General features: G+C 35.0%; 1 protein-coding gene across 2 annotated transcripts in view; it reads right to left on the bottom strand.

The window, feature by feature from the left end:
- The window catches only part of SYDE2 (synapse defective Rho GTPase homolog 2), a 46,236-nt gene that overhangs the window by 15,511 nt on the left and 14,276 nt on the right, over positions 1-16,449 (bottom strand). For both annotated transcript variants that reach the window (XM_080800883.1, XM_080800884.1), the window contains exons 3-4: positions 12,583-13,685; positions 8,220-8,346 (exon numbers count right to left, since the gene is read on the bottom strand). In XM_080800883.1, coding sequence (XP_080657009.1) covers positions 8,220-8,346; positions 12,583-13,685 — 1,230 coding nt within the window. The remainder of the gene's footprint in view (positions 1-8,219; positions 8,347-12,582; positions 13,686-16,449) is intronic.

Here is a 16,449-nt window from a genome sequence, read left to right as displayed (position 1 = left end):
CCTCCCTCAAATAAAATCTTAAAAAAAAAAAAAAAAAGATTCAGGTCACATGAAGTATGTGCTATGATTATAATGGAATTAAATGAGAAATTAATAATTTTAAATATCTGGAAAATTCCATAAATATTTTGACACATACTTACATACTTCTAAATAACCCATGAATCAAAGAAGAAAAAGGAAAATCAGAAAGTGTTTGAACTAAGTGAAAATGAAAACACAACACATCAAAATTTGTGGGAGGTTAAAGCAGAGTTTAGAGGGAAATCTATAGCACTGTGTCTACATTAGAAAAGGTGGAAGGTCCCAAATCAATGGGTTCAATTTCTATCTTAAGAAAACGGCGGAGGGGGGGAGGAGTACTCAAAGTGAGTAGAAGAAAGGATCACAGTCGAAAGACCAGTGTTACCCTGATATCAAAACCAGACAAAGACATCACAAGAAAACTACAGACCAATAACTTTCAGGAACACAGACACAAAATTCCTCAACAAAATGCTAGTACACCAAATCCAGCAATATATTAAAAAAAAAAAGAAGAAGAAGAAGAAGAAACATCATGACTAAGTGGGATTAATCTCAGGTATGCAAGGGTTGGCTTAACATCTGAAAACCAATTAATATAATATACTACATCAATAAAATAAAGGACACAAACCACATGATCATTTCAATAGACTTATAAAAGTCATTGAACAAAATCCAACACACTTTCACGATAAAAACACCGAACAAACTTGGAATAGGAGGGAACTTCCTCAACTTGCTAAAAGGGATCTATGAAAAATTCAGTTAACATAATAACTAATGGTCAAAAACTGAAAGCTTTTCCCCTAAAATCAAGAACAAGATGGGGTGCCTGGGTGGCTCAGTGGGTTAATCCTCTGCCTTCGGCTCAGGTCATGATCTCAGAGTTCTGGGATCAAGCCCCACGTCGGGCTCTCTGCTCTGCGGGGAGCCTGCTTCCCCCTCTCTCTCTGTCTGACTCTCTGCCTACTTGTGATCTCTCTCTGTTAAATAAATAAATAAAATCTTTAAAAAAAAAAAAAGAACAAGATAAGGATGTTCACTCTTGCCATTGCTGTTCAACATATACTGGAGGTTCTAGCTAGGGCAACTAGGCAAGAAAAAGAAATAAGAAGGACCCATCTTGGAAAGAGAAAAGTAAAAGCATCTTTATTTGCAGATGACATAATTTTATATATAGAAAATCCTAAGGAATACACTAAAAAACTAACAGAGCTAATAAATGAGTTTAGCAAAGTACAAGACCAATATGCAAAAATCAACTATTTTTATACAATGCAATGGAAAGAGAATCGACTTTTAATAGATTCTGGATGGGTCATTTCATTTGCATATTAAAATCACTTAGGACAAAGGCAGAACTTCAGTTGGAAATATAATCATTGGTGAGATATCAAAGTGTTCACTGAGTAAATGGGAATGCCCAAGAGTTCTGTAGATTATGGTAAATAGGAAAGATGCAGGTGGTGGTGCCATGAGCCTCAAGAGAGCTTTATTCCTCAGGAAAGCATAAGTTTCTACTCAACAGTGAAAAGACAACAATCTGGAAACAGTTGGTAAACTACTGACCAAACTTCTTCCTTGACATACATAAAGAAATATGATATATATAAAGAGCTTGGCACATCATAACATGTCAGGTGTACAGTGATGATAATAATAAAGAATTTTATATACCATAGACATGAGTCTTGTTTGTTCCCACTTCTTAAGTTATATCATGGGATTTTTTTTTTCTTTTTACTACCATCATTAGTTTCACAGTCTAAACCTATCTACAATGAATAGCAACACTTGGTGTAAAGAGGACAATTGAGTTACAGTTAGAAAGTAAAAATGCAGTTTCTTGTAGTTGCCAAATAGAGACACTACTAACCCTCTAGGGCATGATTAAAAAAAAAAAAAAAAAAAGATTCCATACGTGTTCCTTAACAAAGCAAGACTTGTTAGTTCTAACAAAATTTAATATGCCCTGGTAGTTTGAGACTCGCCCTATAAAGCAATTAAATTAAATTAAAACCTAAAAGATCTCCAGAAAAGATAACTTTATAGCTTAGTAAAACACGTATTTCAAATATCATTATCCTTTATATAATATACTAAACAACCATTAATATAAGTGGAATTTTAAATTAATCCCAGTTCAAGATTACTTACTTCACACATAATTTGAGGGTAAATAAGGGGGAATTATTACTAATGAATACTAAGCACTTAGAGAATGCTCAATGTACATTATGTTCAATGAAGTAAAAGTCAGAGCTCCTTTTCTATATGTAGACAAAGAGTTCATTGGAAAAATAATCAACGGATTTCACAAAATGATACATATAAGAGATATTTATACTACATTGTGTCATATACTATGTAACTACTCATCAATCTAGACATTAGCTTTATGAACTTATCTCAAAAACTTAGTAATAGACTGGAGTATCTTAAGCTATAATGCCTTTTTAACATATTTCAAACACTCTGGAGACATAAAAACGTTAAGATAATAAGTTTGTGGTAAAAATTTTTATTGCCACAGGAACTACTAAAGGGAAACTTGGGAAAATTTTATATGGAGAAATTTATTTAGTACAAAACAGTAAATTTTTATTATGTACTTGAAGAAAATGCAGGCAATTACAGGTAAATAAAGAACTAGTTCTGGCTATATCTCTTAAGCTGCTCTGTAATAGTTAGATACTATGAAACCATATGCTTCTCACTTTCATTCAGGCACAAAGACCAACTATATAGGAAAATTCTACTAATCTCCATGATAGAATGAATGATAGGTATCATCATACTTATTAAATAAAAAAGCATTCTAATAACTAAAACTACTTCTACCTCTCAAAGACTAATTTGTAGTATCTTTTTTTTTTTATTGATTCTCACTTAGCAAAATCACTCTAACTAGAACTCTGTCCCCAGATCTTCCAATAGTTAACTCTGTATCATACAGATCTTAGCTCAAAAGGCACTTCTCAGATGAACTTTCTTCTCTGACCCCCTAGCCACTGGAGTCATCAAGCTGACTACTACCTCCAGTCAGGATCATTCCCAATGTCCTACTTATCACTCATAAGTTACTAGATCTCACTGTTCATTGGATTGATTACTGATTCTCTCTTCCCCCACTAGAAAGCATACGTAAGGACTGAGATACTGTCCATCCTGTTCACTTGTCCCTGGTGCCTAGAAGAATGCCTGGCATATAGTAAATGTTCAATAAATATTTAGTAAATAAACCAATTAATTTCTAGATAGGGAAAGATAAGTGATTAAATGGACTCTGGTTATTCTCATCCATAGACTCCCCTTCTCTTTTGGGCTTCTTTTCTTTCTTTTTTTTTTTTTAAGATTTTGTTTATTTATTTGACAGAGAGAGAGAGAGAGACAGAGAGAGAGGGAACACAAGCAGGGGGAGTGGGAGAGGGAGAAGCAGGCTTCCAGCTTAGCAGGGAGCCCAATGCGGGGCTCGATCCCACTGGGATCATGACCTGAGCCAAAGGCAGAGGCTTAACAACTGAGCCATCCAGGTGCCCCTCGTTTGGGTTTCTTACTTTGATTTCCATAGCCACCATCACACCAGTACCCCCAGGAATGTACAGTGTTAAGTTTAAAACTATGGTTCTGATTTGGAGAAAAATACCAAAACAAATAGTCTTCCAGTATTTATTTACTCTTTAGTACTGCAAAACAAATAAACAATTTTTTTAAGTTTTGTTTTTTATTAAATACACAGGAATAATAATTTTAAAAGTCACTATAGAACTACACATATTCACCTCAAAGAGTTAGTAGATCACCATCTCCATACCTTTCTTTTAGCCCTCCCAGCTGCCTCTACATGTTTAATGTGTAAGCGCTATTATAAAACCTAGTACAGGGAAACAACCAACTAAGTTGGAAAGAAGGGAGGGAGGTAGGGAGGGAGGGAGGGAAGGGAAAGACAGAAAGAGAGAAAAGTGAAAATGATCATGTTCTAACTCTGCTGTTCCTAAATGACCCTCATTGTCAGGTCTGGGTTCCAGTCTGAGAGAGCATTCCAGGTATCTCTCACCACTCACCTGCCTGATGCTTTTCTCTTTAGCAAGTACTGCAAATCATGTAGCTTCCATCTCCCAGGTTTTTGCTAATAGATTGCTCTCCTCCAACCCTGGCTGGCTAAGTCCAGTTCACCTTTTAAGTTAGCTGAGGAGTCACCTTTCCCACCAAGTTTTCCCTAATTTTCCCACAATAAGTTAAGTGCTCCTCTTCATATATTATAATCAGCTATCTCTGACTCTGTCTTTCCCCTTAGACTAGTATTCTTGAGGACAGAGATTATCTCTTACACATTGTTGTATTTCAAATGCTTTAGCAAAGTGTCTGGTGTATAGGAACATACGACATATGATGGTTAGACGAATGGATTTTCTACAAACAATGGCAGGACTATGAAGATTAGTATCTAATTAAACTCATTCTTCAAGTGAGACACTGTCCCCTGAGAAAGTGCCCTCATCCTCTATCAGCGCCTACTATAACAAAAAATTAACTCACCAGAACAAGAATACTGAAAATATAAGTACAGGACCATGAGAATCTTTCTCAGGTGAAACTTCTATAGATAATAAAGAAACATTAGAGTAGATAGATTTGAACATAGACTCACTGATATTTCCTGAAGTTAATGCTATAAATTAATTTTTAAGTCCATTAATCTGACCCACCCTACCTCACTTACTCTTTCTGAACTTCCTGCTTACTTTGGTCACACTCCACAGATGTTACTCAGATCAAATGGTTCTTACTGCCTCAGTATATTTCAATTGCTACATCTATGATCATTCAGTGTTTTGCATTCCTTAGTGTTTATACAGTTTAAATGTCTATGTTCAATCCAGATAAAGAAAAATAGAAATAATTTGAAAGTTAATGTGCCAAAGATCAGAGAACATATAATACATATGGTATGGGAAAATGTATTATTTAATATGCACAAATGAAGAAAATTACTAATGTTTGAAAGATAATTTGGGGTTTACTTCTGACCAAGTTTTCTTTTAAGGGAAAATAAAAGAATTATTTAAAAATAATTAAAATCTGAAAAAGTCATGGTTAAATAAACATTTAAGTACTGAACTTAGATATCGATCGTGTAATACTGAAATATGAAGACAGTTTACCTAAGGCAGGTAAATTTTCCACTGCAGGAGGCATGTTCTTTTCTAATAATCACTAAATGATAAATATTTTTACTTTTCTAATTGCTTCTACTGTTCCTATGATAAATAAGCTCCATAAAGAACTATGAATAAATTTCATACCTTAAATTTTACACTTCCTTGAAAAATCTGGTTTGTCTGGAGCAGTTCATCCTGTGTTCCAGACAAACCAGCTACTAAGAACACATTAAACTGTGAGTAAACTCTATTATTCACTTTATTAATGGCTCATTTTTTAGAACTACTGAACTGTTAATTATATTCGAAAGTTTACTTAGAAATGTGAGTTTACATGGAACAAACACATTAGGCAACATCATTACTAGCCAATTCCCCAAATCAATAACGTCCTTTCTTTTGAGACATAATGAGACCTTGTGTATAATTTATTGTAATTCCGATGACATTTCTCAATTTTAAATCATTTCCTTTGCTCTTTATCAAGAAAGAAAATAGTTCTTGGTTCTTTTTAAAAAAACAGCTTTCCTGGGGCGCCTGGGTGGCATAGTTGGTTAAGCACCCGACTCTTAGTTTTGGCTCAGGCAGTGATCTTGGGGTCCTGGGATAGAGCCCTGAGTCAGGATCCACACCCACCGTGGAGTCAGTTTGGGATTCTCTCTTGCCTCTCACTTCCCCTTCCCCCCATCCTCCCTCCCTATCTCTCTCTCTCTCTCTAATAAATAAGTAAATCTTAACAAAACCAAATAAAACCCAGCTTTCCTGAAATGGAAGAGTACAAAGAATAGAGCCAAAAAATGCCCAATTCATAAATTATGGAAACTCTCAATTTTAGAAAAGAATGCCATAAATCTAATATTCATTCAATGATCTATTATTCATATCATCTGCACATGCTACAAATTTCTAAGGATCTTGTCATAGCAAATAATCAAAATAAACCACATCATTCACCTTTTTAATTTGTACATATTTGATATTCTTATTTTTTATTATTTATTTTCTTTTTATTTCTAAGATAATGCTCCACCAAGGCAAAATCTCATTTCATTGGGTTATAGAGTGTAATTTCCTGGGAATTGCTACTTATAAAATTTTCCTTTAACGAAATCATAAAATGGGTCCTTTGCTGATTTTAATCACATATTATTAACGGGAAAATTCTACTTCTTTGTAGATATGATCCATTTTTTTTTTAGAGAGAAAGGATAAACTTTCTTCCTTTACAAAAATAAAAGTATGCAGTATTTCTGATTTGTTAAAATGTATATGAAAGAAAAGGAGCCTTGGTTTGTTGTCTCTTTTAAAATGGTTGGGATCAAAGTTTTGATTATCTAAGAGTATATATTAAATATTATGAAAATACAGTCATTCAGAGTTCAGAGACTGGGAACCTCATCTATATGAAAAGCCTCAATCCTAAAAGTAAGTTTTAAAGCACTCTAACCAACAAAAATCTCTTTAATATGTCCAAGTTGCACCTTCCTCAAATTCTCTCCTAAGCAATTAATTGCATGTAATATAAAAAATCAAATTAGAGAGATAAATAAACAATATTACAGCATGAAAAAAATGGTAGTTAACAGAAGAGAGAACTATCAAAACAATCCAGAAGATCTGGAGACCCACATACCAAAGCATCTATAGCCAAATGGATATGATATCTAAGATATATACTTCAAAATAATCCATGTCTAGGGGAGAATAAATAGGGGCTATAAAAGAGATAGGTTTGGTCATGTGTTGATTATGGAAGCCAGGTGATAGATAAAGAGGGTTTATCATAGTATTCTCTCTACTTTTGTATATGCTTCAAAACTTTGCTAATAAAAAGTAAAACGACAACAAAAACAAACATAGAATTATAAGCCAATAGTCCCTGAAGATATCCATTAGTTATGAACAACTTTATAGTGGCCAAATTCAAAGGACTTATTTCTGTTCTCATCTTATAATCCCTCGATCACATGACACTGCCTCACACCTTTCCTTAAACTCTGTTGTCTTTTGTTTCCCAAACTTTCTGACTCCTTTCCTCTCAATCTCTTTAGCTGGATCTTCTTTCTTTGCATGCCTTCCAAAGTTTGGAGAGTCTCAAAGCCCATATCTTTTCAAACTTTATGGACAATCGCAAGGCAATAATTACAATTATAGATCAATGACCCTTACATTGCCATCTTCCACCCCCATGTTTCAGGAGTAATTGAAGTATATTTTCAATGCTATATATTGGATTATATTACTCTCCTAAACTGTACTTTCTACTTTGCCTGATATTTTCGCACATAGATCTCCTACTAGCACCTCAAATTCAATGTAAAAGAAACCCAATTCATAATCTTTCTTTACATTTCTCCACCAAAAGCAGTAGCTCTCCTTTCAGCTTTTTAGTTTCTGCAAATGGCACCTAATCAACCAGGTATCCAAGCAATGCTTATCTGGGCCCTCTCTTTCTTCATATCCTTTTAAATCTGTTCCTTCCTGTTGTTACTGCTATGAGACTCCTTCAGCTGGGACCACTGCCAAGGCTTCCTGACTGGTTTTCTGTCTTCTGATTTCTTTTAATTCCAATCCATCACATTGAGTTGCCAGATTAGAAGATTATCTCTAAAGATTTCACTCCCCTGCTCAAAAATCTTTGATGGGTCCCCTCTGCCTATCTGAATTCTCTACCCAGATAGTCAACGCCCTTTACATGACCCAAGCTCCAATCAAGCTGAACTCTAATGGTGTTTTATTTATCCCTCTATGAAGAAAATGTACCCTTTTCCTCCTGCTACCTAGTACAGCTAATTTAATGCAAGTCTTACTCCCACCTCCACTCCCCAAATATTTGTTGCCTATTTGAGGGCAGGGACCACATCTTGGTACCTCCCCATAGAAAATAACACGGTAATGTCTGAAGGAAGGAAAACAAGACTTCAGAATAAAACCCAATTCAATGTGGGCTACAAAATAGTTATCTCAACTCCTTTTCCTACAGATGTAGTCTTTCCAGAATGTGTACAAAGAATAAAAAACATTTATTACCTGTTATTACATTTATATCTGGGTACTGGTTTTCACACAGACCAACAGCTTTGCTATCTCTCTCAAAAGCCTCTCGAAGTTCTTTCTTGACTGCTGCCGAACCACATAATCGATACAGGCCTACCACCTAGAAATGAAATCATGGCCATATTGTGGTAAATTTGATAAAGAGAAAATACAATAGCACAAAATGTAGAAGTCACATGAAATTGGTAATCAAATATGTTCTGATGACATTTAATTAAAAATACCTCAGCTTTCGAAATCTCACCATAGCATATATTCATCAGTTAAATGAAAGCATTCTGTTCGTTCATTTAAATTCAAATAATATACTATGATTTCTGTAGTGCTATCTATCTTAAGATACAAGCCCTTCACTTTAGTTTTATATGCTCAACCACTATGCCCAAGATTGTGCCCTTTCACATCTTTCACTCTAAACTGAAGAAATCCAGCACAGTGGTTAAACGAGGGTTTTAGATCCCAAAAGGGCCACTCTATCACTCCCTGCTTAGTGATTTTGGGCAAGTTATTTACTTTCTTTAAATCTCAGTTTATCTATCCAAAAAAAAGTACATACTTGAAATAAGATTCCAGTATACTATTTGTGTTACCTTACCGGGAAAAATAGGGATGAAATAAAAGCAAACTTGGAATTTTTTTTTAACTTACTAAGTCAACTGATTAAAAATAAAGGAAATTCGGGGCACCTGGGTGGCTCAGTGGGTTAAGCTTCTGCCTTCAGCTCAGGTCATGATCTCAAGGTCCTGGGATCAAGCCTTGCATCAGGCTCTCTGCTCAGCAGGGAGCCTGCTCCCCCAACCCCCTGTCTACTTGTGATCTCTCTCTGTCAAATAAAATAAATAAAATCTTTTTAAAAAATAAATAAATAAAGGAAATTCAATTAAAATAATATATTAAGGTAAAATAAAACCTTTAATTCAAAATATATGTAAGATCCACCCTCCCCTCAACCTACACTAAAAAGATTTATTTCAAGAAGATTTAAACATTGTTCGTTCATACAGGAGATAAAATATTAAGTCTTAGGAAGCTCCCTATAAACTCACTGAGAGGAAATCAACATGATACCTGTGAGGAGAAAACATGTCTAATGAAGCAATCAGAGTTTAAAAAACAAAAAACAAACAAAAAAAAACCCTTCAAGAAAATAAGTGATTGTTAACTATACCTCCACATCAAACACTACTTAGGAAGCTGAATCACTTTGAATTGAAGGAAGTTATAAAGACATTATTTCAAGACAGAAATAAAGTAAAAATAAACAATGAAGATCCTCAAGGATGTGAACAAGGAATCACTTTAAAATCTTATAAACAATCTAGGAGAAGGCGTACACAAATGAAATTTCCAGGTGTCCTTGTGACACAAACCTCTCCAAGTCATTACATAACTGGTAGAATACAGAAGGTGGGTCTCGATATAGGAAAGTGTCACTCATAGATGAAAAGAAATGTTACCCAAAATATTGGAGATGGTAAGCTATTAAAAATTTTTGGAAGATAGTAAGGAACCTACAAGATTTTCTTTTTTTTTTTTTTTAAGATTTATTTATTTATTTGAGAGAGATTGCATGCATGGGAGCAAGGCCAGGGGCAGAGGGAGAGGGAGAAGAAGGGAAGCCAACTCCCCGCTGAGTGCAGAGCCCAGCATGAGGCTTGATCTCATGACCCTAGAGATCATGACCTGAGCCTAACTCAAGAGTCCGACGGTTAACTGATTGGGCCACCCAGGCACCCCAGGATCCTGCAACTGTTTTTAAGAGAAGGTAATGCAAGGTGGTGCTACATTCAAAAGGATCAACGTAATATGGGAAACTAAGGAATGTACTAGAAGTAAATTTCCTACTCTTATCCATGTCCTACACTGGTCACATCTCACAAGACATGGCAGAACCATAGATGATCCAGGAAATAAAACTAAAATATTAAAATGCTATCACATTAGAAGAAACTAACTTGAGTAGACCCTTCTGGTGTGGGCACACTTAAGTGTCACAAAATTCCCTAATAAAGATATATCCCCTTCAACCTGAGAACGAGATGAACATAGAATCAATTGAAGAAAGCAGTATTTCAGTAGTAAGAAATTAAGGGAACATGCTATCCCAAAAGGTGAATAAAGGAAGATAGAAATCTAACATATATATTTCAAGGAAAGGATTAGGTATTATCCCTAATTTCAGATGCTGACTTCTTGAATCAAACACTTGAAGTACATGGTTGATGTCTCTATCAGAGAGAGAATCTGTACTGGATCAACCATGAGTATGATTTCCACCATAGTTTTTCCCATTGGAAGCAGGGGGGTAGGTGGTAGTAGTCTTCAAAGCATTTGCAAGATGCCACAAACTACTCTTGTATGACTATTGAAACCTCATGTTCATGGTAACAAAAACAAAAATAATTACTGACTAAAAAGGTAAACAAAATCTAAGCCGTGTACAAGTCCATAAAATAACAGACACAATAAGCCTCTTTCTGTGTATGTTGGGGCTAGGGGGAAGCAAAAGAAACAAAACCAAAGAAAGTGTTTAAAAACTGCAGTTCCAAATGTAGTACTGTAAATTTTACTTTGTAGTTCACAGGAAATTCTTTTTTTTAATAGATTATTTTTCAAGAGTTTATCTATTTATTTGAGAGAGAAAGCAGAAGCAGGGGGAAAGAGAGGGCAAAGGGGCCTCCCCACTGAGCAGGGAGCCCAATGCAGGACTGGATCCCAGGACTCGGATCAGAACCTGACCTGAAGGCAGATGCTTAACCAACTGAGCTACTCAGGCACCCCATCACAGGAAATTATTCCTCATTAAAATAACTATTTCTAAACTTTAAGTATAGAAATAAAAAGCATTGCTAAAAATGTTTTCTTAGTATTTAAAAAAGTTACAACAGTCATATATCCATTCTTTATAAAATATTTCAGAAAACAGTGCAGAAGTACAGTGCTATTTGAGCTACTTATTTTAATACTCAATTGTGAAAGTTTCTGTTTAATAATTAGCTTCACAGTCTCCCTAATCTCTGACCCCTCTACATCTCTTTACATGCTGCCAAAAAAAAAAAAAGAGTTGTGGGAGAAAAACAGAGAACCTTAAGAAAAAGTAACCGGACCAAAAGTTACATCGGAAACTAAAGGCTTCAATCTCATATAGACAACATAAACTCAATCTGAATAATATATCTGAGAACAGGTTTCAAAAGTTCAGATGTCCCTCTTACCTCTCACCTTCAGAAAGCTGCCTCATCTGTTTTTATAGATAATCAGCAAATAAGACCCACAGAGATTAAGTGACTTGCCCAACATCACCCAGCTAATTAATAATGGAGGAGAAACCAGTACCTGTTTCCTGCATCTTTAATACAAAACCCTACTAACTTACTTACACTGTTTCCGTAGTTTCCACATCAGGTCCAGGGTGAGTTATTTTAAAATCTTTTCTATATATAAAGAAATCATAGTTCAGACTTGGTGATATTTACCCTTGATGCTTTCAATCAATGTCATAAATTCTGATAGCCCTAAAGCAGAAATACCTCAGAAATACTGACGTTAGACTTAATTTTTGAATTTAAGCAATTACTTGTACCTCAGAATAATACCCTCAGTGATATGCTGTTTTTCATTGTCATAGTCCACATGTATTCATGAAAATAAAGAAAGATAAGGTCTTGTAAACTGGTTAATATTACAGATCTGATTACATGTAACGCCAGGGTTTTTGTTTGTTTTAATGGGCTGCTTTTACCTTCTTATTTATTTAATTAACCTTCTTATTTAAAAGGAAAAGAGAATGAGAAATGTTATTAATAGGACCTCTCTTCATCTTCCATGCTATCCCAAAGTTCAGAGACAGATAAGCTTGTGCTTCCTGAGGGTGAGATGAGGGAGAGGAGAGAATAAGGGCAGGGAGTTAGTTTTAGGAGCAAAGGGGGGTTTTAAGATTCACTGCTGGAATTCTGTGCCATGAAAATGTCAAACCAGGCAGAAACATTCCTTAAATAAATTAGTCTTTGGCTATCTTATCAGCTCTGGCTTTTCCTAGGAATGCCACTGTAAAGCAATCCTGATACGTAGGTTTAAGGCCCAAATAGCTCTGCCTCAGAACATAAACTGGAAACATTTAGCATGTTCTCAGTTGCTCACTGACAACACAGGTGAAAGTATGAATTATATGCTAAACAGTCATGGAATAAAAATTAAAAAACAGGAATGAGAAAATGTCTAAATTGGATTTCTTTTAACCTTACCTTGAATTCCTTCCCTGAAGACTTACTATAAATCTAATTAATTAAGGTAGATAAATTGATAAGGAGGTAGTAGAGAAAGAATGAAATAATACCTGACAGCCTCTCTTCTCAATTTCCATAATACATTTTTGTATCAGGAGTGGCACCATCAGCCCTATATTTTCTTTCTCTACAACTTTTCGAATATCAACACCAAATATTACTGGTTCTCGATTTATATCCAGCCCATGAAGAGAATTCTCCCACTGTTCCAGAAGAGTCACTTTCACATAAATAAGACCTCTGGGCTCAAGTTTGACAGCCAACTGATGTGTCTTTGTCACTCTGAATAAAGTGGGGAGAACAACAGTTCCATGACAACACACTCGATTTTTTCTTGGAGTCGGTTCCCAACTGAATACTACTAATTTCAAATGCTGTGCATTTTCAATTTCTATGTTGAAAGTATGATCCATGTCTAAAAATGTTGTCCGACACGTGAGCAGAGCGGTTCTCGCTTTGTTTACTGAATCTACCTGAATCGCACAGAAGACATCTTTTGAATCTATCCGAGGTGGTTTTAAATCCTCAGCACCATAGAAATGCACACTCATGAGCCCAGATATGTACTGTGAACATTTAGGTTGGTCGGAAAAACTATAATGTCTGAAAGCATCAATGTCTATTTCACTCTTGCTACAACTGTTTGGAGTTATTTCTTTTCCCTTTCCAAATTTGTTTTCAGATCCATGTTTGCTAGATTTAGTTATAAGTTCAGGTGAATCTCCATCACTGAGATAACCACCTTTACACGAATACTTAGAACTCATAAATGCTTTCTTCTGGTAGCTGTGCTGAGAAGATACGCTGGTATCCAAGTGGTACCGACTTATAACATTCCTCTTCGCAGCTGTGGTTGTGTTCCCAGAAGGCAGAATATCAGTATGATGAATTTCCTGACAGTTACATTTAGACAGAGAAGGAGTATTATCTGGACTGTTCATGTGATTCAAAGTTCCTCTAACGCTCAGCTTTCGGCTAAGTTCTGGCAACCTTTTCATTTTCATAGAAAGTTTCCTCACTGTTCGTGGAGATTTTATTTTATCTGGGAAAGACCAGTTAATTGAGCTATTTTTTTTCACAGGGCTAGGGCTTGGAGAAGATGGTTCTGGCACTCCCAATTCAGTCTTATTTGTAGCAGCTAGGCTCCCAGGACCTTAAAAAAAAAAAAAGAAATTATAAGGTGATATTTTTTGATTCCTGCCTTATAAATCATCAACTAAACAAACTCTCATATGGACAGATTTTTTTTCTCTCGTTTCATTTCATTGGGGAGATTTAGTTAGTTATAAGCAAGTTTAGGTAAATCTCCATTACCACTTTCGAACAGAGTATCAAGGATTTCCAGGGGTGCCTGGATGGCTCAGTTGGTTGAGTATGCAACTCTTGACCTCAGTGTTGTTAAGTTTGAGCCCCATATTGGGTGTAGGGATTACTTAAAAATAAAATCTTAAAAAAAAAGGGGTGGGGGGATTTCCAAATAGCTTACAGCAGAAAAAAGCATCTCCCTCTCCAACTGCTTTTCTATTCTAAAGGTTTGGAGGAAGGGTAACATAGATTCCTTTAAAATATTTCCCACTGCAGTATAATTCAGGGAGTATGTTATTTTATAACCATAAACAATGGGTATCAGAGGAAACTAGGAAAGCTTCCTATTTTGGCATATTAATACATGTTTATTTTAACATATTTCCTATTTTAATGTTTATTTAGAAATCCTACTCTAATAAAAGAACACTTTTTTTTTGAAGATTTTTAAAAATTTATTTACTTGAGAGAGAGGGAGAACAAGTGAGTAGAAGCAGGGGGGATGGGCAGAGGGAGAGGGAGAAGCTATAAGATACAAGAAGACTATAAGATACAAAGCTGGCTGTATCCTGGATCAATCCAGGATCAATCCTAGGATCATCACCTTAACAGTAGGCAGATGCCTAGCTGATTGAGCCATCCAGGTCCCCCCAAAAAACATTTCTTCTATTTATAATCCTTTAAAAACTAAACTTTATCATGTAGCATGACTGGTTTTTAAAAAAAATTTAAAAACCAAACAAAATTTATAATTTTGACAACTAAGAGCCCTTCTTCATTCTAATGTTCTAATAGAACATGCCACGGAAGATCATATAAAATGAACTCTAGTTAATCAAGAATAACTGAATGTTGAGGGGCACCTGGCTGGCTCAGTCAGTTGGGTGTCCAACTCTTTGATTTTGGTTCAGGTCATGATCTCAGGGTCATGAGACTGAGCTTCACATCGAGCTCCATGCTCAGCATGGCCTGCTTGTCCCCTCCCTCCCCCACTTGTGCACGCTCTCTAATAAACAAAACCTTTAAAAAACAATACATTAAAAAAGAATAACAGAATATTGAATGTCATAAAGCTAATTAATTTTAAAAACTATAAAGACATTTCTTATATTATTTATATACAGTAACTCCCTAGAACTTCAAAAGCTAACTTAGGGTCTTTCCTTGCAATTTCAATATATTCAATGATAGTACAGAGACATAAAGAAGTTTTCTCATAATTCTCAGTTTTCATGAAGAGTAAAGCATTGAAATCTTTCTAAATTCTTCTCTACTCAAAAATAGTTTTTCTTCTGAATGTGATAGTTATAAGTTTTTAAAAGATACAAAGAAATACAAATAAAATGACTAGCCTAAACTGCACTACCAAGAGATTAGCCATTGTAAATACTGTGGTCAAAATAATATTAAAAGTTGTTTAATATTAAATTGTTAATACTTATAACACCGACCACTTATTGAGCTAGATAAAGAATGAAAAATTAATTTAAAACTTAGTATGCAACGATTCTCATTTAATTCTTGAAATAGCCTTATGAGTTAAGATACCACTAGCATCCCATTCTGCAGATAAAGACTTCATGCACAGGGCTGCCTGATATGTGTAAGATCCCAAAGCTGGTAAGTGGCAGGAATAGCAACGATTCAAATCTAAGCGTGGGCCTTCAAAGTCTATATTCTTAAATAGTATACTTTAGAGCCCTTCCATCCTTCTAAACATTTTTTCGCCTATACATACACATTAATTTTTAATGACCTTTTCTCAACTATTATTAAGAAGTTAAAATATTCTATTTAACCTCAAATTCTCAATTCCCCATTTAAAAATATATATATATATCAGGGCACCTGGGTGATTTAGTCTGTGAAGCGTCTGCCTGTGGCCCAGGTCATGATCTCAGAGTCCTGCTCAGCAGGGAGTCAGCTTCTCCGTCTCCCTCTGCCTCTCACCCTGCTTGTACTCCGTTTCTCTCTCTCAAATAAATAAATAAATTTTTAAAAATGTATAGACTAATAAATTTTATTTTAAAATATGAAACTGTTCCTGTTTAAGGGTTTAAACTAATAAAGCGAAATGAAACTATCTTCTAAAATCTAATGTAAGTTTAAACTGTTCCTTTAAAGAAACTATCTAGGGATGCCTAGTTCTCTGTCAGGAGAGCCTGTGACTTGATCTCAAAGTTAGGCCTAGAGCTTACTTAAAAAACAAACAAACAAACAAACAAACAATTTATTATTTAAACGATTTAAAATTTAAATCAATTTTTCACATTTCATCTAACTATTCCTTACAAAGTTCTCTAATGACCCTCATACCAGAGAACACTTTATGTAATACATTTTACAATTAAGATGATCAAAAAAAGTATTAATTCATTTCAAAAATCAATAGATTAAATGACCTTTCTTTTAAGAATTAATATAATCTCCCTCCACCCCTCTTTATGTGTCCTAATGACAAAGAAGTGGTTTCTTTATAGAGAAAGAACTATTTTAAGTATGCCTGCTGGGCTTTTCTGGTAAGCAACTAATAAGAAATGGAGTGTTTGACAAACTAGACAAAGCATTCCCTTGTACTGTAAATTATAGTACAATTCTACTGGTTTACTGGC

Source organism: Martes martes, assembly GCF_963455335.1.
Source record: "Martes martes genome assembly, chromosome: 4".
Lineage (NCBI taxonomy): Eukaryota > Metazoa > Chordata > Mammalia > Carnivora > Mustelidae > Martes > Martes martes.
Note: the sequence above shows the minus strand (reverse complement) of the source record. Positions and strands in the feature narration are given on the sequence as shown.